Source organism: Tachypleus tridentatus, chromosome 10 (genome assembly GCF_004210375.1).
Source record: "Tachypleus tridentatus isolate NWPU-2018 chromosome 10, ASM421037v1, whole genome shotgun sequence".
In the NCBI taxonomy this organism is placed as follows: domain Eukaryota; kingdom Metazoa; phylum Arthropoda; class Merostomata; order Xiphosura; family Limulidae; genus Tachypleus; species Tachypleus tridentatus.
The window spans coordinates 189,121,793-189,142,984 of NC_134834.1; the positions used below are offsets into that span (position 1 = coordinate 189,121,793).

Genomic DNA, 21,192 nt, shown 5'->3' on the forward strand with positions numbered 1-21,192 from the left:
ACCACTTTTTCCAAGCAGTTATGAAAATACAATCACGTAAAACAAGCATAATTATTTTAGATACACTTATAAAATGACAAACAAAGCAGAAAGTTATTACAATATATTTTATCAAATATCATATATTTTAAGCGACCTAAAATATGAGGTTCGATTATCCGCTGTGCAATCAATTGTTATTCCACTGATCTACACTCTTTGTTTTCTTATTATATTATATTTAAAGAAAGAAAACACAAAGGGATATTGTTTTACTGATCTGCTTGTGGCTCAGCGTGAAGCTTGAAGAGTTTATAACTTTGTAATTACGGGTTCGATTCCCGTAGTGGGTACAGCGCAGATAGCCCACTATATAACTCTGTGATAGAACAAGGAAACAAACATTTATTTACTAATTTTAAATACCTATCTAACAACAAAAAAACGCTTCATAAGCCTGAGAAAAAAAGCTTAAACTTTGTCGTTTTTTTTCTAACCAGTTTTCTAAATTATCAACATATTTAATACAGGTAATCTTCACTGATATAAATTATGAATTTTAGCATTATAAGCTTCGAAGTTATCGTTGAGCCACGAGGTGGAAGTTATCGTAATTAATTTGTAATAACTTACTAGTTGAGAGTTTAATATGGTTATGCTACGTTCAGTTAACCAAGTTCAACCACACTTTAATTTTATAAGTTTATCACTTTGTTAATCTGTTTTGATTTTGAAGGCTTCTTCCCTTATGTGAAGAAAATGTAAGACACTCTTGTAAGACTTTATTTTATAGCAAAGCCACGATAAGTTCACTGTCGCGTCCACCGTGAGGAATATAAACCTGGATTTTAGCATTACAAGACAGGAATTATTCAAATACATTGTGCACCAAAATCTTTTCCTGAATTATGATTAGGAAACTTGCATTAGATCAGTATAATATGAAGATAACTGTGGTTAGATATGGTCTAAACATGTGCACGGGAAATCAACAACAAAAACAGATTTACTAACCCATGCTAATGGCCGTTGTTAACATCAAAAAATCCTTTTTTCAGAACCCACCAAACGTTATTGCGCATTAAATGTTCTTGTAAATCCACGATCTTTAATGAGAAGTTGCAATATTTTATCGAATAAACAATAAATATAACAACAATCAATCCACGATCTTTAATTAAAAATTGCAATATTTTAATGAATAAACAACAAAGATCACAACAGATCCATAATATTTTATAAAAATTTGCAAAATTTTATTGAGTTGACAACAACAGATCCACGATATTTTACTGAATAAACGACAACAACAGGAACATTGTTTTCTAGCTAACTAGAATGAAAGATGTACTAAACGGTAACAAACGAAGTCAGGTACGGTATAGGCCTAAATCTGAGTCATATAAGGAAATCTCTACACTGTATAACAGCAATGGCAAAGTTCTGGTCATGACCTCCATGGCGGGAAAATCCCTCCTAACTTGGTATCGTAACAACTTGTTCTCCTCGCGGATCATGGAAGTCCAGCCTTGAAAAACTCAGTCATGTCAGAAACTTTTCGCTGCCATTCCTCTGCAAGCGGGAATAAAACCGGTAGCTGGTTTAGGTTTTCTCGATCTGCAGCTTACGTGGTTTGAGTCTCTCCTTCTTCCTCTGCGACTTCCAACTAATTGGTCTGATTCCAAACTGTGTGAAGCTGTGGGAGTGTTAAGCCTTAATGTAGTAGATTAAGCTGGTCTACAAACTGAGCCAAAGCTAATTCACAATCACCCTAATTTACGTATTACTGAGCACAGCAACGACTTCGCAATGGTAAGTTGGTTTTTGTTTTCTGATTTGAAGAATTAGTTTTAAGTGTTAGCAGATGTCACTACTCATGAACGTCCACGACCTAAACAGCGATAACAGTATAATACTTGACTTTAAATAAAATAAAACATTAATATTTTTTAGGTAAAATACTAATAAGATGTGTATTTTTTAAAATTATATACAGGAGTTATTGTTGTAATTTCTCTGTGCATAAATACGCTATGGGTTGTCTGGACGTGGTCACCGCGGGGATGTGGATCTTGGATTTTAGTGTCATAAGTCATTAACATATGTATTATCTAGTGAATACGTTTGTTTCTATACAATCACAAAGCAAAATATTGTGATATCTGTGATGTGCCCACCAAGGGTATCGAAACTCTGTTTTTAGAATTAGAAGCCTACAGATTTGCTGCTGCTGTACCACTGAGAGGGATGGACTAATAAATAAGTTCTTTCTCTTTTATATGTTCCTGTTGGGTCAGATATACAAATGTATCTCAAGACTGGGTATTGAAACTTTCTCGTCATCACAGGTCAGATATATGTATTATGATCAACGTACACGAACCCGCCCTCGTACAATTTGTTAAAAATTATTATTTTAATATTGTTTGAATATCTATTTCATTACGAAAGTATAAACGTATCTAGTGTTTTGGATGGATTTTTTTCACACGAATTGACCTCACAAAGTCCCCGTATGACGCCATGATGTCACACAAGTTTACAGCGTTTACCGCTAGAAGGTAGCCTTCTTGTGATACGAAACTAACAGTTTGTTTAACTTTTTCTGAACCCTATTACTTGTACCGTAACGCGGTACTTTATAATAAATAAAAAAAAACAATTAAAATTATTAATAAAGATTTCAACTAAACAATAAAAGCAATTTATGAGATCGATATCCAATATAACGACGGCATGGGTAGATTGTTAAGGTCGCGGGTTCGAATCCCCGTCACACAAAACATGCTCGCCCTTTCAGCCGCGAGGGCGTTATAATGTGACAGTCGATCCTTATATTCATTGGTAAAGGAGTAGCCCAGGAGATGGAGGTGGATGTTGATGACTGGCTGTCTTCCCTCTAGTCTTACACTGATAAGTTAGGGACAACTAAAATAGGTAACCATTCTGAAGCTTTGCACAAAATTATAAAACAATAAAACATAAGAGTAGAAAATCAAAAGCCTTAACATGTTCTACAATGTAGCAAGAGTGCACCTGCTCTATAATGGAACAAGAGTTCACGTGCTTTAGAATGTCACAATAGTTCGTACGTCTTCTACTTTGCAGTACTTTAGGTTACTTTGTTTTAATTTTTGTGGGAACTTGAAACCTGACTGTCTAGAATAGTTCACGTCATAGTGTCTAATGTATTTCGCTATTGTTTTCTTAACACCGGTTTTTATAGTTCGTTGAAGAAAACCATTTCTTATTTATTTTAATTTGTGGAAAATTCACGGGTCTTTTTTTATAAGAATCAAGTTCCCAGAAAATCAGTAACATAACTATTTCATGAAAGTCGTGACTGGTAGGATAAACAGGTTTAATCAAACATTTCGTAAACCCGTCATCCCTCACATTCGCCTTTTCAGTTTTTGAAGGCGTTATTATGTTAGGGAAAATTAGCAGAGATAGCCCGGGAGTAGCTTTGCGTGAAATTCAAAACAAACCAAACGCTAACACAATATCCACGGGCATAGCTGAAATGAAGTTAAGCCAAGTTAAGGTTAAGTTTAACGTGATTAAAATTAAATCACTGGCGAGAAAAATAAAAATTCCGCAAAGACTGTAGTTTGTCTTGGACGAATCGTACAACATCCTTAAACCAGTAGAGAAAGGTTTGTTTTTGAATTTCGCGCAAAGATACACCAGGGCTATCTGCGCTAGCCGTCCCTTATTTTGCAGTGTAAGACTAGAGGGAAAGCAGCCAGTCATCACCACCCGCCGCCAACTCTTGGGCTACTCTTTTACCAACGAACAGTGGGATTGACTGTGACATTATAACGCCCCCACGGTTGAAAGGACGAGCATGTTTGGTGCAACGGGGATTCGAACCCACGACCCTCGGATTACGAGTTGAACACCTTAACCCACCTGGCCATGCCGGGCCTTAGTAAAGAAAAGATGTTTGTGCTGAAAGTGTAAGAACCAAATCTAAATGTCAGCTGGCCAACACAATGTCAAGGAGAAAGGAACCTAACTCTCATACACTATCGGTTCTAAACACTGACCAGAGAATGACGAAGGTGTCAACATAATATCTCATCTTGCGTTGCAAGATGGAAATGATTTTCATATATACAGAGTGCCCAAGAATTACCTTAATAAATAATTTTGTTAACCCTGTATAACAGCACTATAGAAACTGAGGTATTTCCTCTACATGGAGACATTTATGTCTCCAATGGCACAGCGGTATGTATGCGGACTTACAACGCTAGAATCCGGGTTTCGAATCCTGGTGCATCAGTGGTATGAAGGCTTAAACACTAAAAGCTGGATTTCAACACTTACAGTCAGTCGGCAGAGAATAGACAAGGAACTGTGCGGTTTTACGCTCAACAACGAAACAACAAACATTCAAATGAGGATTTTTAATCCTACATATCGGATTTCGATAAGTACACAGAGCCAGTTACGTAGTTTTGCAGTTAAAAACAAAAAGACAAAATTCAACTGAGGGTTTATAACCTTAAATATTCAGTATTAATACCTGTAATGTGTAGAGTACAGATAGTCCGTTGTGTAACTTTGCGCTCAACAACAACAAAAAAAAAGGAAACAAACATTCGACTGAGAGTTTATAACTCGAAATATCGGTGTTCGATACCTGTGGTGCGCAGAGCACAGCTAGCCCGATGTGTAGCTCTTATCGTAATGACATTCACCTTCGAATTGTACATGTCGAACGTGAATACTGCTAAGTTTACAGTGTAAGAAAAAATAAAATAAAATCATCTGGAAAAAAAACGATTTTGTGAAAAACAGCTCTCGATTCACGCCCACAACTGTACGGAAGTTGTTAACAAGAAATGCCGGAAGACAAAACAGAACTGTTTAAAGTAGGTTATGGATATATACACAGAGAAATCAGGCCACGAGTTATCCAAAACGTAGCTGATAACGTGCCGAGAACATTTGTGATCAAAGGGTTACGTTTATTTTCATTACGAACGCGGTTTCCGGAGGTTTACTTTCCGAAGATGTTCCATTCATCTGCGCTGTGATTGGGTGGTCATTTTGTTGTTAAGCGCAAAGCTCCACAATTAACTGGCTAACTGTGTTCTACCCACCACGAGTATCGAAACTCGACTTTCAGCTGTATAAGTTTTCAGACTTTCTACTAAGCCATCAGGGGGCGCCAGATTGTGGATCCAAAGGTCGTCTATGATTTGCATCACTTGTCCTCCCCAGCGCCACTCCCCACAAAAAAAAAACACATCGTGCTCCACATTTTGAGACAGGAGTTGTTCCAAAGTTGGCGGTGGGTGCTGTTGACTTGCTATTTTTCCTTTAATCTATCAGTACATGGTGAAGGATAACAGTACTGTAGAAATTGAAGTATTCTCTATATATAAAGTCGTGTGCATGTGTGTGTCTTTCTTATAGCAAAGTCACATTAGGCTATCTGCTGAGTCCACCGAGGGAAATCGAACCCCTGATTTTAGAGTGGTAAATCCGCAGACTTACCGCTGTACCAGCGAGGGACATATAAAGGCATTCCCTTACTATATCCTCTTTTATTACTATGCAGCCTTGTTAAACAGTATTGTTCAAACCTTGCTGGTGGGTGCTGTTGACTGGCTACCTTTTCTCTAATCTATCAGTACATAGTGAAGGACGTCCAGTGCAGATAGCACTTTTGTGGCTTTGCAAAATGAACCAATCAAAATAATTTTACGTTAATTGGTTTATTTTGCAAAGAGAGAGGAAATTCAGCCTTTTAATAAAACAATCTCATAAAGAAATTCATGATAATGAGATTGTTTTATTAAAAAGCTGAATTACCTCTGTGTGTGTGATTTAAGATATAATTAATGAAGGTTTTTCTTACGGTCTGAATGGTATATCATACTCTGTTGACAAACAGTATATTTTCCTGATTCAACAAATTACCAAAAACAAAAGTCGAAAAACTTTCTCGTTATAATATAGATAACGCGACCATCAATCCTTCACCAGAAAGGTGTTTTCTTACAGCAAGCCACATCGGACTATCTGGTGAGTCCACCGAAGGGAATCAAACCTCTGATTTTAGCGTTGTAAATTCGTAGACTTACGGCTGCACCAGCGGGGGGACTACCAGAAAGGCAAATCATTTATTTTGTTTATAATTAAACACAAAGCTACATAATGGGCTATCTGTGCTCTGCCCACCACGGGTATCCAAACAGATTTTAGAGGCGTGAGTCCGCAGACATACTGATGGACCATTGTAGGGCAATATAAGGAGGCTCGTTTGATTGTAGCTAAGCACAAAGTTACATAAAGGGTTATCTGTTGTGCTTTGCGCACTACGGGCATTGAAACCCGGTTTCTAGCGGTTGAAGCCCATTGCGCCACTAAAATAAAAATAAAAATCACGTACAATTAAACACAATCCCCCCCTACATAAAACGAACCAATATGCTGACGTGATAATTGTTAAAGGAACAATGTTTACAAAAATTCTTAACGTTATTTTTTACACTATAAACAACCCATAACCTCAGCCTCTGATGGTTTATTTTACATTAGTAAAGCTGTCTTATCACAAGAATTTTTTTATTCTTCTAGAAAATCCAATGGTTAGCATCTTTTTTGCTGCATAAAAACATCCTTTGCAATATAGCGGATATAAGTGTGTTATAATAGAAACATTCACAATTTATTATAGCTTCGTTTATCTGTTCAAAACAAGGAAAACGGATACTCGTTGTTGTTTTTCACCCATTTCCGAAACAACAACATAACCACACACTGACCCTTCCAACATCAGGGTCATAATACTTCTGCCGTTTCGCTCTTCCATGGCCAGGTAAGTTAAGGCGTTCGACTCGTACGCTGAGGGTCGTGGGTTCGAATCCCCGTAGCACCAAACGTGCTCGCCCTTTCAGCAGTGGGAATGTTATAATGTGACGGTCAATCCCACTCTTTGTTGGTAAAAGAGTAGCCCAAGAATTGGAGGTGGATAGTAATAACTAGCTGTCTTCCCTCTAGTCTTACACTGCTAAGTTAGGTACAGATAGCCCTAGTGTAGCTTTCCGCGAAATTCAAATAAACAAACAAACGCTCTTAGATTGAAGCTTACGTGATCTATATTTTAGTTTTGGTTTTGATGTGTGTTTTTAGAGAGTCGTTTTAATTGCTAAACACAATTGTTTTTGTAACTAAAATAAACATGCTGTTCGAACATAGCGTTACTGATTATCCAGAAAACAGAAAATGTTTAATTAGAGAAAATCTCTCGTCGTTGTTTGCGTTTGATAGATCCATCTAAATACGTGCACGTTTGTTGTTTGATAAATAATAAACCAGTGGTTTTTCACACTTGTTTTCCTGTTCATTCAACCTATCTTAAACCGTGTTTCGCACAAATCCACACAAGGGCTAATTAAACTAACTTTTCCTGGACTTGACTTCACTGAATGTATTGAGTTGAGAGACATGTAGAAGTGACCCGTTTAGAGGCTTTCAGATATTAATAGGTGCTGGAATCTTTAACTGTTGTTGAGTACAAACCCACGTAATCAAAGGCATCGAAAGCTTGTAGACGTTCTGCTGAGCTACTACGTTATGTGTGGATGTTTAGAAAATATGTGAGAACAAGCTATTGACAGCCATGTAAAGTTCTGACTATACCAGAAGTAAACTCTACGTGTAAATAAACTATTGACAGGCTTGTAAAGTTTTAGCTATACCACAAGTAAACTCTACGTGTAAATAAACTATTGACAGGCTTGTAAAGTTCTGGCTATACCACAAGTAAACCCTACGTGTAAATAAACTATTGACAGGCTTGTAAAGTTCTGGCTATACCACAAGTAAACTCTACGTGTAAATAAACTATTGACAGGCTTGTAAAGTTCTGGCTATACCACAAGTAAACTCTACGTGTAAATAAACTATTGACAGGCTTGTAAGGTTCTGGTTATACCACAAGTAAACTGTGTGTGTAAATAAACTATTGACAGCCATGTAAAGTTCTGACTATACCACAAGTAAACTGTGTGTGTAAATAAACTATTGACAGGCTTGTATAGTTTTAGCTATACCACAAGTAAACTGTGTGTATAAATAAACTATTGACAGGCTTGTAAAGTTTTAGCTATACCACAAGTAAACTCTACGTGTAAATAAACTATTGACAGGCTTGTAAAGTTCTGACTATACCTCAAGCGAACTTCACATGTAAATAAACTATTGACAGAATTGTAAAGTTCTGGTTATACCACAAGTAAACTCTACGTGTAAATAAACTATTGACAGGCTTGTAAAGTTTTAGCTGCACCAGAAATGAAACCCACGTGAACTTAACAATAGACACGTTAATGAAGTAATGAGTCTGCCAGATGTGAACTTTACGTGAACATAAAAGAGAACTGTGATAAAACATAATATTGTGTACCAATGTTATAAACATCGGATTCTAAAGCAGCTTCTGCAGGTTGAAGCGAGGTTATAAAAGTAGTTTTCTAAGTTTCATATTCTCTCAGGTTTAACTTAAAATTCAGACATAACTTATAAGTTGTCTTAAAAGAACGTCATCCAGATCATATGTGTGTTTTCTTCTAGCAAAGCCACATCGGGCTATCTGCTGAGGGGAATCGAGCCCCTGATTTTAGTGTTATAAATCCAGAGACATACTGCTCTACTAGCGGGGGACTACAAGATCATACGTTATACCGTTCCAAAATGGGGGTTGAAAGGGGCCACAAAAAGTTCCTTAAAAACTCGACATCTTACGCTTGGAATATAGTCATGATAACACACAGTTTGTGTATTTCGATTATTATAACCTGAAAAGTGTATTATTTTAATATAGTGACAAAATAACAAACAAATCCTAATTTATGACTGAGAAAGTTAACGTTATCTCACGACCATATTGAAATGAGAAATGTAACAGAAGTTACTCTTGTGGAATTATCTGTAGATTATATGGTTTTAATAATCTCGTATTTTGGAAAAAGTCAAGCACGTGACGTAATGTCTTTTATGTTAAACAAGAGTTGTGTTTATATTATTTATTACGAGAACAACGTAAAGGATACATTTTGACTTTTTATATTAACATATCCAATTTCTCTCTCTCTTTTTTTAGGATTTCAGATTTACCTACTTTGTTTTGTATATCGCCAGTGGATTAATAACGTTTCTCCCAGAATGTAGTGCCACGAAGAATGGAACGCCGACGGGCATGCGCGGTAAGCTCTACCTTTGTATCCACAACTGTGCGATGTGTGTAACGACTTGGGAACCGGGATTATATAACGGACATCGATGTGCATTACGCTGTATAAGAAATAAAGGTCGAAAACTCGTGGATCCAGATTGCAACAATATCGGACTGTTTAATCACAATGCTCACGTTTTCCAGAAGTATTTGAAACGTTTACGTCATCACAGTGGCATAGAGAAAATCACTTAGAAGCTATCCGAGGTTTAAAAAAATAATCAAATTTGTGACAAAAGTGGACATTATAATCGCACTATCATATATTTTTAATAACGCCATCGTACGGTATTTTAATAATATTTTTTTATTTTATTAGAAATTTAATCTTACTACTCTCAATAAAATTAAAATAGGTGACAGCAACCAAGGCTACAGGAGTCTCCTCTAGCACCGATAGATGGCGCAACAATACGTTTAAATGGACTAAAGTGAAAGATGCTTTGATAAAGACCATAAAACACATATTTTAGCAATACCACTTAAAACATATCTTATAAAACAATTCAGATGGCGAATTAACAGAATTATTTTAAAACATATAACAAAAACTTTCTCTTTGTAGACCAGGTTAATTTTGTTAAATATTCATTAAGCAAATTTTCCTCTTACGTAATTATCTCAACAACATTTAAAATCCGAAAACATGAATGAATTAAAATCAATACTTGAAATATCTGTTTTGTTTGTAAATATTTTCTTTCATTTTTAAGCTAAAAATTCACTTTCTGTAAAACACGTTTAAGAATTGGCAGCTAGAACTTCTTGAAAGTAGTACGGAAACAAAACGGAAAGTTTTATGTTTCAAAGTAGTCACTGATATTTTAAGATCAGTGAAAGTGACAACTAGGAAAAAAAAAAACATTTTTAATGTATGTTTGTCATGTTCTGGAAAATGAATATTTCATGTGATGTTTATTACAAAGTTTAGGAAAACTGGAAGACACGATGAAATGGATTTTGTTTGTATTATATAAAATTTTAAAAACGTCGAAAATAAAAACCTAGTTTCTGGACACAATAAGCTGAAAGTTTCAAATAATCTTATGAACTGTTAAGGGTAAGCTAATATAAGGATATATCAAAATATTATTTTCTATAACAAATAGCCAAGTGACAATCTCTTATTTAAAATCAGTTTTATTGAAATTATGATGGTAAACAATGAATTCCTTTGAAGTTATGTAAATATATATTTTTTAAACAAAGTTACACGGAGATGTTTAACAATGTTTCATTAGAAGGTTTCCTTTTCAGTTTACTTACTGCAATAAAATCATATTTTATGTAGTAAAACTTGAGTAAACAATTAACCTCTGAAACCTGTCTACAAGACAATATTATAATTCATTCTTATTGAATTTCAAATCATGGCTTTCTAAAACGCCGCAATGTTTATGACAAACATGCCTGAAACCTAAAGTTCAATTTAAAGTCTATAACTAAAGTGGTACGGTGGACTTTAAAGAAAAACTAATTAGCCCGGCATGGCCAGTTGGTTAAGGCACGCGACTCGTAAGCTGAGGGGCGCGGGTTCGAATCCCCGTCATACCAATGCGTTAATCGAAGCAGTTTGTTTGATTTGAACGGACACATACAAGTATATTTTTATCCTATGTTGGCCAGGGATGACCAAATGGTTAAAGCGCTCGCGTCGCATTCTGAAGATGGCGGGTTCGCATCCCCGTCGCACCGAACATGCTCGCCATTTAAGCCGTGGGAGCGTTATAACGTAACGGTTAATCCCACTATTCGTTGATAAAAGAGTAGCTAAAGGTTGGCGGTAAGTGGCGATGACTAGCAGCCTTCCCTCTAGTCTTGCACTGCTAAATTAGGAACGGCTAGCGCAGATAGCCCTCGAGTAGCTCTGCGCGAAATTAAAAAACAAACAAACAAACAAAGCCAATTAATTAAGTCGATTTCAAAATTCATTGACAAGTAATACACGTAAGGTAGAGAACATTAAACACGTTTATCGAAATAAACTGCTTTATTCAATGCCTCTAGTCTCTCTCTACTCCTCAGATTCAAATTAACATTTTGTCAAGTAAAGTGTTGATCAGTCAAGTTAAAGTAAGGACCCTGTTCAAAGATTTAATTCGAAAACAAAATTCCTTTATGTTAGTATTAACCCCACAACATAATGTTCACACGAACAAATGACATTTGGAATGTACACAAATGAACATTTCTCCGATCACATCAGAAACTTAAGAATGACGTATTTTACGTTGGCGTGAACTGAAATCTGTGATAGTTTATATTATTATTCAAGGAACGAAGACAACTCTTGTAAAACTCTCTCCACAACAGTATTTCCCAAGACATCGACCTTTATTGGTTCATCTTATCACCTAACAAAATCCGCGTTCAAGTAGTTCAAAAACGAAATATCGTTTATTATACGCGCTTCGTGACATTACCGAATTAACTTAAAATGGCTTCTCCATGAAGTGGCGAATTTTACTGTCGGTTACAAATACCAGTGAAGAATGCGACTATTAAATACATCTAATAGGATCGATCGGGCTGAGGAAATCATTTTGTCTTTCCATTAAGTTCATACACTTTTTAACATAGACTTTAGAATCGTGACGTCGTAATTTTACAAATTCACGCACGGTTAGAACAAACTGAAAGTGCTGATGGTGTAAGTAAACACAACTCAAAAAGTGCTATCAACTGGAAAGACGAAGACCTAGGGACAAGTACAAGATTTAAATATTCAACAAAATAACTGTCAATTAAAAAATAATGAAAAACTGCCCTAACGAAGTAGTTTTTTGCGTTAATCGAAGCAGTGTGTTTGATTTTGTATTTTTATGCTATGTTGGCCCTGGATGGCTAAATGGTTAAAGAGCTTGAGTCACCATCTGAAGATGGCGGGTTCGAATCCCTATCAAACCAAACATGTTCGCTCTGTCAACAATGGGGGTGTTATTATGTCACAGTCAATCCCACTATTAGTTGCTAAAAGAGTAGCCCAAGAGTTGGTGGTGGGTGGTAATGACTACCTGCTTTCCCTCTAGTCTTACACTGCTAAATTTGGGACGGCTAGCGCAGATAGCCCTCGTGTAGCTTTGCGCGAAGTTAAAAAACTGTCCTATGTTTAGTTTATTTATAATGTATTTCCTTTAAAATATTGTTTTACTTAACAATATTATTTTGCTGAAAGTATTTTAGTACTTTCAGTTATTATATGTTGATATATTTTTATACCATGGTTTTCACCTTAGTTGTTCGTAGGGAACAACATTTCTGGTTCTCTAATGCGATTTTCTTTGACACTGGTTTGAAATTACGATCACTTAAAATGTACTTATTTTTTAAACTTTTGTATGTCCACCTTTATCGTTTAAACACGTAATCATCTGAGACATTCGATAACGAAGTATATGAAGACAGCAGTTTTAGTAGGGCAAAACCGTGAGAGGGAGATTACGAGTAGTACAGCGGTTAAGTCTGCGTACTTACAACGCTAGAAATCGGGTTTTGAAACCAATGGTGGGTAGAGCATTGATAGCCCATTGTGTAGCTTTGTGCTTGAACTAAAAACAAACAGTAAAAATTACGTTAATTTAATACAATAATAGTAACAATACCTATACATAGAGGGCATCCTTTCCTGTGACGTTATAACTACACGAACAACGTTACGTGATAGAGAGAACGTAAAATTAGTAAAAGGCTGAACTAGCATAGCAAGAGAGTGAAAACAAATTTCCACTACAACAACTTCTCAAGCGATGAAGTTCAATGTTTGTCAACGAGATTACATTTGGTTCGGTCAAGCGTAGAAGCGAAAGCAGTAATTTTGAGTATATATTACACGAACCTCTTACAGGAATTAATTTTAAGGCACATGTTCCAACAGGGGTTTTCTATGAATATTCATAAACAAGTGAAGTTACTCTGAGCGATTACGCTACGTTGGAGTCTTATATCCGTTTACTTATTTATTTTTTCTCGGTTAGCCTAATGCCAGCAACCGAGGGAAGTCGAAAGTTAGCAGCTGCAACAGATAAACTTTTAATATTTTTATTAATTTATCATTCACCTTACACTCGTGTCACGGACTGTGAAGAAAAGTTTCATATCCTACTGAGTAACTCTTAACCCTTATTATATTCTACCATTGTATTTACAATAAACAAATCAAAGCATTTAATATGTTAGATCTGATAATGTCGACACACACGTGTCGAAATGACTATAACAACAAATACACCAAATTATTTAAGAAAAGTAGGTAATACAACTTTAATACACCCAATAACACGTTAAACTACTTGTTGAAAAATATAACAAAGATTATGGTAACTGATATATCTGGATGGTGAAGTTCTCAACTTATCCTAGTGTGGTAATTGTTGGGAGGTAATATAACTTGATATGAAGCTTCTCAACTTATCCTAGTGTGGTAATAGTTGGGAGGTAATATAACTGGAAACTGAACTTTTTAACTGATCATAGTGTGGTAATTGATGGGAGGTAATGTATCTGGAAACTGAACTTCTCAACTGATCCTAGTGTGGTAATTGTTGGGAGGTAATGTATCTGGAAACTGAACTTCTCAACTGATCCTAGTGTGGTAATTGTTGGGAGATTATATAACTGGAAACTGAACTTCTTAACTGATCCTAGTGTGGTAATTGTTGGGAGGTAATGTATCTGGAAATTGAACTTCTCAACTCATCCTAGTGTGGTGATTGTTGGGAGGTAATATAACTGGAAATGGAACTTCTCAACTGATTCTAGTATGGTAAATGTTAGGAGGTGATGTATCTGGAAACTGAACTCATCAACTGAACCTAGTGTGGTATTTGTTAGGAAGTAACATAGGTGGGCAGAGCAGTTCTCAGCTGTTCATAACATAAACTTTGCTATCTCTGTTTCACAAAAACTCCAGTCAGCTATTCTGTTTCTTCAAATTTTTGTCAGCAGCAAGAGTACCCAACTGATGAAATAATGCATTCTAATCATTAAAATAAAAATGGTTTTAGCTTAGCATTACTCTTAATTAGTTATGCTCATATATGATTTCAGATCTGATTTGTGTTGATGGATTGCTTTGATAAGAAATGAATATTAAATATTTCTGTGTGGGATTTGTTGTAATATCTTCAAAATGTTAGACTTTGGTATCCTCACTGAATCAACTTGTCTGTATTTACAAAGCCAGATTATTCATATGCAGGATTCCATAAAAATACTGGAAGTTCGAGTCAGACTTCTTTCTTGTTTCCTACAAAGTTAAAATGTAATGCTGAAACATCTTCTACACTTTCAGGAACAATGGTATTGATGAAAAAATATCTATATATTGAAGTTAACTACAGTCATAGTATGCTGACACATGTGTTACCTACCCATTCATTTAGTTTGAAATTTAAAAAATAAATTATACATAAAAGAGTATGTAATTTTAACTACAATACATTAGTCAAAGAAAAAACTAGCTACCTTCTTTTTGCTCAGCTACCTATTGAACTGGGTCATTTACCTAGGATATCACATGCAATTCTCATGTGATACCTCATGGAAAAGATTTCTGTAAAGGAGACCAAACAATGTGAAAGTAAACATGGATCTTTTCATTCAAATTCCCTTATGTTTGGATAACAATAAGAAACAGTAACATGGGTAGCAAACATGCTCTAGGGAAACATTGCATAGTGTTCTGTATACATAATGCCATGTTTTCTCAGTCTAAAACAGAAGTTTTTTGAAACAGTTCATTGTAGAGACATTGAGATATTTACTTCTCCCAAAACTCTGGTAACAGTGACAGTCACATTCATCAGTTTGCTTATTTTGAATAAAGAGAGTTTCACATTGTCACACACTGCTCAGTCACTTTTATTATTCACAACTCAACCCACGTCATTGAATACAAGTTAGATCTGCCTAATATTTTCTATTAAACCTGGTTATTCTGCATATCCTACTTGACTATTTTTAGGGTAAATTAGTGCAGCTGAGAATACCGCACAGCCAATTCTATTGAACAGTAACAACAATAATTATGATTTTAATGGGCTTAAGAGATATTAAATATCAAAATTTAAATTACCTGAAAATAAACAGCAGAGGGTTTAAAAATTCTACTTTTTTCTGTTTATTCTGCAAACACTTTCATCACGTTCAGTTTCAACTAGTTTCAGAATAGTATTTGAATATTGTATTTTATCCATTGTGCAGCTCAATATTATAGAAAGATTTGCTAGTAAATATTAATGTTATTTTATAATGATGAAAAATTAAGAGGAAATAATATTACCTTACCTTGAAAAAGAACTTCCAATGAATAAATGATTATTTTGATCCATGCAATCTATCACTTCCATATCTTCCTTTGACAGATTGAAATTAAATATCTAAAAATAGCAAAACTTGTTTCATAAATTTGTTCATGCTTGGTCATCTGAAGTGAAGTTAAACATAACAAAACACTTAGATTCTATAGTTATGTGAACTGCAAGAAGAAAAAAAAAACACAACAAAAACAAAACCAACATACAATAATGTGCTAAATTATTAAATATTTCTTTTGATAACATGAAAGCAATTTTTATTGAAAGACATGTGAGGTATTGAAAACCTTATTTACATACAGAAGTTAAAAATCATAACATACTACAACAATTCACAATCTCCATATTCTTAATTATTCATAACATACTTTATTGTACTACAACAATTCACAATCTCCACATTATTAATTATTCATAACATACTTTATTGTACCACAACAATTCACAACCTCCACATTATTAATTATTCATAACATACTTTATTGTACTACAACAATTCACAATCTCCACATTATTAATTATTCAAAACATACTTTATTGTACCACAACAATTCACAACCTCCACATTATTAATTATTCATAACATACTTTATTGTACTACAACAATTCACAATCTCCACATTGTTAATTATTCATAACATGCTTTATTGTACTACAACAATTCACAACCTCCACATTATTAATTATTCATAACATACTTTATTGTACTACAACAATTCACAATCTCCACATTATTAATTATTCATAACATACTTTATTGTATTACAACAATTTACAATCTCCACATTATTAATTATTCATAACATACTTTATTGTACCACAACAATTCACAATCTCCACATTATTAATTATTCATAACATACTTTATTGTACAACAATTCACAATCTCCACATTGTTAATTATTCATAACATACTTTATTGTACTACAACAATTCACAACCTCCACATTATTAATTATTCATAACATACTTTATTGTACTACAACAATTCACAATCTCCACATTATTAATTATTCATAACATACTTTATTGTATTACAACAATTTACAATCTCCACATTATTAATTACTCATAACATACAATATTGTACCACAACAATTCACAATCTCCACATTATTAATTATTCATAACATACTTTATTGTACAACAATTCACAATCTCCACATTATTAATTACTCATAACATACTTTATTGTACCACAACAATTCACAATCTCCACATTATTAATTATTCATAACATACTTTATTGTACAACAATTCACAATCTCCACATTATTAATTATTCATAACATACTTTATTGTACTATAACAATTCACAATCTCCACATTATTAATTATTCATAACATACTTTATTGTACTATAACAATTCACAATCTCCACATTGTTAATTATTCATAACATACTTTATTGTACTACAACAATTCACAACCTCCACATTATTAATTATTCATAACATACTTTATTGTACTACAACAATTCACAATCTCCACATTATTAATTATTCATAACATACTTTATTGTACCACAACAATTCACAATCTCCACATTATTAATTATTCATAACATACTTTATTGTACAACAATTCACAATCTCCACATTGTTAATTATTCATAACATACTTTATTGTACTACAACAATTCACAATCTTAACATTATTAATTATTCATAACATACTTTATTGTACCACAACAATTCACAATCTCACATTATTAATTATTCATAACATACTTTATTGTACCACAACAATTCACAATCTCACATTATTAATTATTCATAACATACTTTATTGTACCACAACAATTCACAATCTCACATTATTAATTATTCATAACATACTTTATTGTACCACAACAATTCACAATCTCACATTATTAATTATTCATAACATACTTTATTGTACCACAACAATTCACAATCTCACATTCTCAGTTAGTGTTTAAAATACATATGACGTTGCAACAATTCACGATCTCCAAATTTTAATTATTTTTAACATATTTTATTGTTCTATAACAATCGCGAAATCCACATTTTAAATTATTTATAGCACTAGTATACAGCTCGTTAAAAACGCAGTGTTTATAAAAACGGTGTAAAAATTCCTTTAAGTTAATGAACAACAATTTTATTTACATTAAAACTCACATTTTTGTTTCATAATATTTTTATACACAACAGTTACAGTTTACACTTTATTTCTAATGTTAAAAACGTCCTAAAAGAAATTGGAAACATTTTTCAGTATTTTAATTACGAGTGCATAATACAATATTTTAAAACATTTATATATTCTTATTTTTCTATCCATATTGTAACAAAGCATGTAAATATTAAAGAAATAATTTCTTTAAAAGTGTAACTTAAATACTACGTGATCACACTTATACAGAAGTAACTAAATATTATTGGAGTCTAATGTTAGTAACATTAAGTCTAATTGTGGCCTAATTTAAGCATTAGGCCTAATACATAAACGTAACGTGAGGCTTATCTGAGACACTACTTCATTTAAATCTTTGATAACTTTTATTTTGCTTTTGTCTCCGACTCAATGTCATAAAACTTTGATATTCATTAAACAATTGAAAAAAAATTGAATAAAATGCTGCTTAACGTATAATAGTATGATAAGAGGGTCTAAAGTACTATTTGTTTAGCAATTAGATCTAAAGTAAAGAACAAATACACAATAACGTTTTCTAAAATTTCTCATGAAAGAAAAAATATTAATTTCAAATTTAAATCTTTTCTGAATTTATGTATTCTACTGTTATATTACAGAAGTTTTCAAAAAATAAAAACAAACCTTTTTAACAAATCAACACGTATATTACGCGCTCAACATGAATATCTACAATTTACATCGTCTCATAGCATCAGATCTACCAACCGATAATGTAATTAGGTCAACTAGGAGGATAACACAAAAGACAGAAACTGCTTATTATACATATTAATACTTTATCGTATTACAATAATTCACAATCTCCGTATTGTTAGCCATCTCTAGTACAATTTATGGTACAATAATAATTCGCGACTTCTACATCCTCAGTTAGTTTTATCATGTTCTATCGTACTACAACATTTTACGATTTCTACATTTTTTTTCTACATACTTTGCTGTACTACCAGTCCACTACAGTTTGCAATTTTCATTCGTTAACTGGTTGTAACATATCATATTGTGCTATAACAATTCGCAATCTTTAATCAATTCTCACGCTAATGTTTTACTTTCGAATACCTTTTTCATTTGAAAATATACCTTAAAAATATGACATTTCAAAATATTAAAATAAGAAGTGTTTCATCTAAAACAAACAATCCACAAAATAAAGGTTTAGGTTACAAATGATAAAAATAAGATATAAGTCCGATTATAAACAATTAAATAAACAACATTTCTTGTTAAATATAACAAAATAAGATATACGTTTGATTAGATGGAATGAAATAAATATTTCCGGTTCGAAAACTTAAATGTAAAAATTCTGATAATTCAAAGAAAAAAATTGTAGGTTTATGTGTGTTTTCATACAGCAAAGCCACATCAGGATATCTGCTAAGTCCACCGAGGGAAATTGAACCCCTGATTTTAACGTTGTAAATCCGTAGACCTACCGCTGTACCAGGGGGGTGCATGTTTAAAATATTAAATTTGAAAGCAATTTGCGGTTCAAAGTCTCAAACCCTAAGCAGATAGGTATATTAGTCAAATTAATCAAATTCCTAACATAACATTAATTTTTAGTCACAGCTACTAGTAATTTCATTGAAACTCACATTATGATTAAGTTCAGAAACTTTTTTTTTTCAAATTTATCTACTTGTTTTAAGGATTCGAGAAAATAACCATACATGAATAACATTATTTTACTAATTAAAATACTTATAAAAGGTTTTTACTTGTATAAGTGTCAGTTATCTGGAATAATTCATTGGCTCAACAATAAGTCTGAGGGCTTATAATGCTAAAAATAGGATTTCGATACCTGCTTTAAGCAAAGCACGGATAGCCTATTGTATATTTTTGTGCTTATCAACGAAAAAGTAAACAGTTTAACAGAATTAAACTTTCCCATGCTAATATACTGAGCTTTCACTTGTCGCTTAATGTTATTATCACGGACGATAGTGGTTCATAATAAGGATCGCAAAGAACTGCATGAAACCCTAATATAACGTTCGGGGCAAAGAAAACACCTTAAACATAAAGATTCGGTTTAAATAACAGTTTAAAACCTTTACTACTCACTGTTAAGGCAGTAGACATATAAAAAATGCACAAAAAACGCATTTTATTACACTTACAAGGGAAAAAAAAATTGCGCGAAGCTACACGAGGGCTACTTGCGTTAGCCGTCCCCAATTTAACAGTGAAAGTCTATAGGGAAGGCAGCTAAACATCACTACCCATCAACATATAGTTGGCTTGGTGCGACTGAGATTCAAATCCGCGACCCTCAGATTACGAGCCCTAACCAGTTAAGTACAAAACTACACAGTTGGTTAACTGTGCTTTGCCCACCACGGGTATCGAAACTAGTATTCTAGTATTGTAATTATTATTCTCTTGCCAGCCTAGAGCAAAAATAGCTTGGTATATTGCACCCAAAACTTTCGTAGAATACTAAATAAAGTATTACAATGGTTAGAGGTATTGAACAGTCGATTTGCTTCTTCTACGGCCCGGCATGGCCTAGCGCGTAAGGCGTGCGACTCGTAATCCGAGGGTCGCGGGTTCGCGCCCGCGTCGTGCTAAACATGCTCGCCCTCCCAGCCGTGGGGGTGTATAATGTGACGGTCAATCCCACTATTCGTTGGTAAAAGAGTAGCCCAAGAGTTGGCGGTGGGTGGTGATGACTAGCTGCCTTCCCTCTAGTCTTACACTGCTAAATTAGGGACGGCTAGCACAGATAGCCCTCGAGTAGCTTTGTGCGAAATTCCCAAAAAAAAAAAAAAAAAAAAAGCTTCTTCTACATTTTAGATAACGTAAAAAACATCATAATTCTAGAAAAAACGACGTTATCATTGCCTTTGAAGTTAACTTTTCTACATATATCTGTTTTTCCTTTTAAAATATAAGTACAGGGTGAAACAGGAATTACCAACCAATAAATAATAGATGGACATTAGATGGCTGTAACTGAGTATCTCTTCAGTGCTTTGTACACTATACAATTGGTATCTTTAGGGAGATGGCTTCTATATTACGTGAAACAGTAAACAAAAATCAATATAAATAATAATAAATTTTACTACACACGTTCATGAAATAATTGTTTTAAAAGACACGAAGGCTTAATTAAAGCTATATTTTAGATGTATATGTCTTATTTGAAAAGACTACTTTTTTACTGGTGAAAACATATGTGCACTTAGAGTTGTGTCTTAGTCTAGAAACATATTTACGTTACATATAGAGAACTTAGTTACACGATAATTATAAATTCTCACTATATACTCAAATAAATCTCCATGACAATCCTCAGTTGTAGTTCATATGTACCTTCTTTTATACAGAAAATGATTTTATTCATATGATGTTGTATAAACTATATAATCACAAGTCAGCATTACAATGAGGCCTGCTCCCAAACAAAACACTCATATTTTCTTGTTTCTTTTTCTCTTAAAGTTA

The 21,192-nt window shown here is 33.7% G+C and overlaps 1 protein-coding gene and 1 long non-coding RNA gene across 7 annotated transcripts in view; one reads left to right on the plus strand and one right to left on the minus strand.

Moving 5' to 3' along the window:
• The first annotated feature begins 530 nt into the window (after positions 1–530).
• Positions 531–9,598, plus strand: LOC143227806 (uncharacterized). The gene is made up of 2 exons (XR_013015054.1): positions 531–1,791; positions 9,101–9,598. It is a non-coding gene; the product is annotated as an uncharacterized LOC143227806 (long non-coding RNA).
• Positions 9,599–12,722: 3,124 nt separating this feature from the next.
• Positions 12,723–21,192, minus strand: part of LOC143227805 (aldo-keto reductase family 1 member C3-like) — a 35,847-nt gene continuing 27,377 nt past the window's right edge. For 3 of the 6 annotated variants that reach the window (XM_076459058.1, XM_076459055.1, XM_076459057.1), the window contains 2 exons: positions 15,518–15,609; positions 12,723–14,477 (listed from right to left, as the gene is read on the minus strand). In XM_076459058.1, the coding sequence (XP_076315173.1) occupies positions 14,420–14,477; positions 15,518–15,609 (150 nt within the window). In that variant the 3' untranslated portion in view covers positions 12,723–14,419. Of the gene's footprint in view, positions 14,478–15,512; positions 15,610–18,354; positions 18,459–21,192 lie in introns of all 6 variants that reach the window. The other 3 variants (XR_013015052.1, XR_013015053.1, XM_076459056.1) reach the window with 3 other exon arrangements.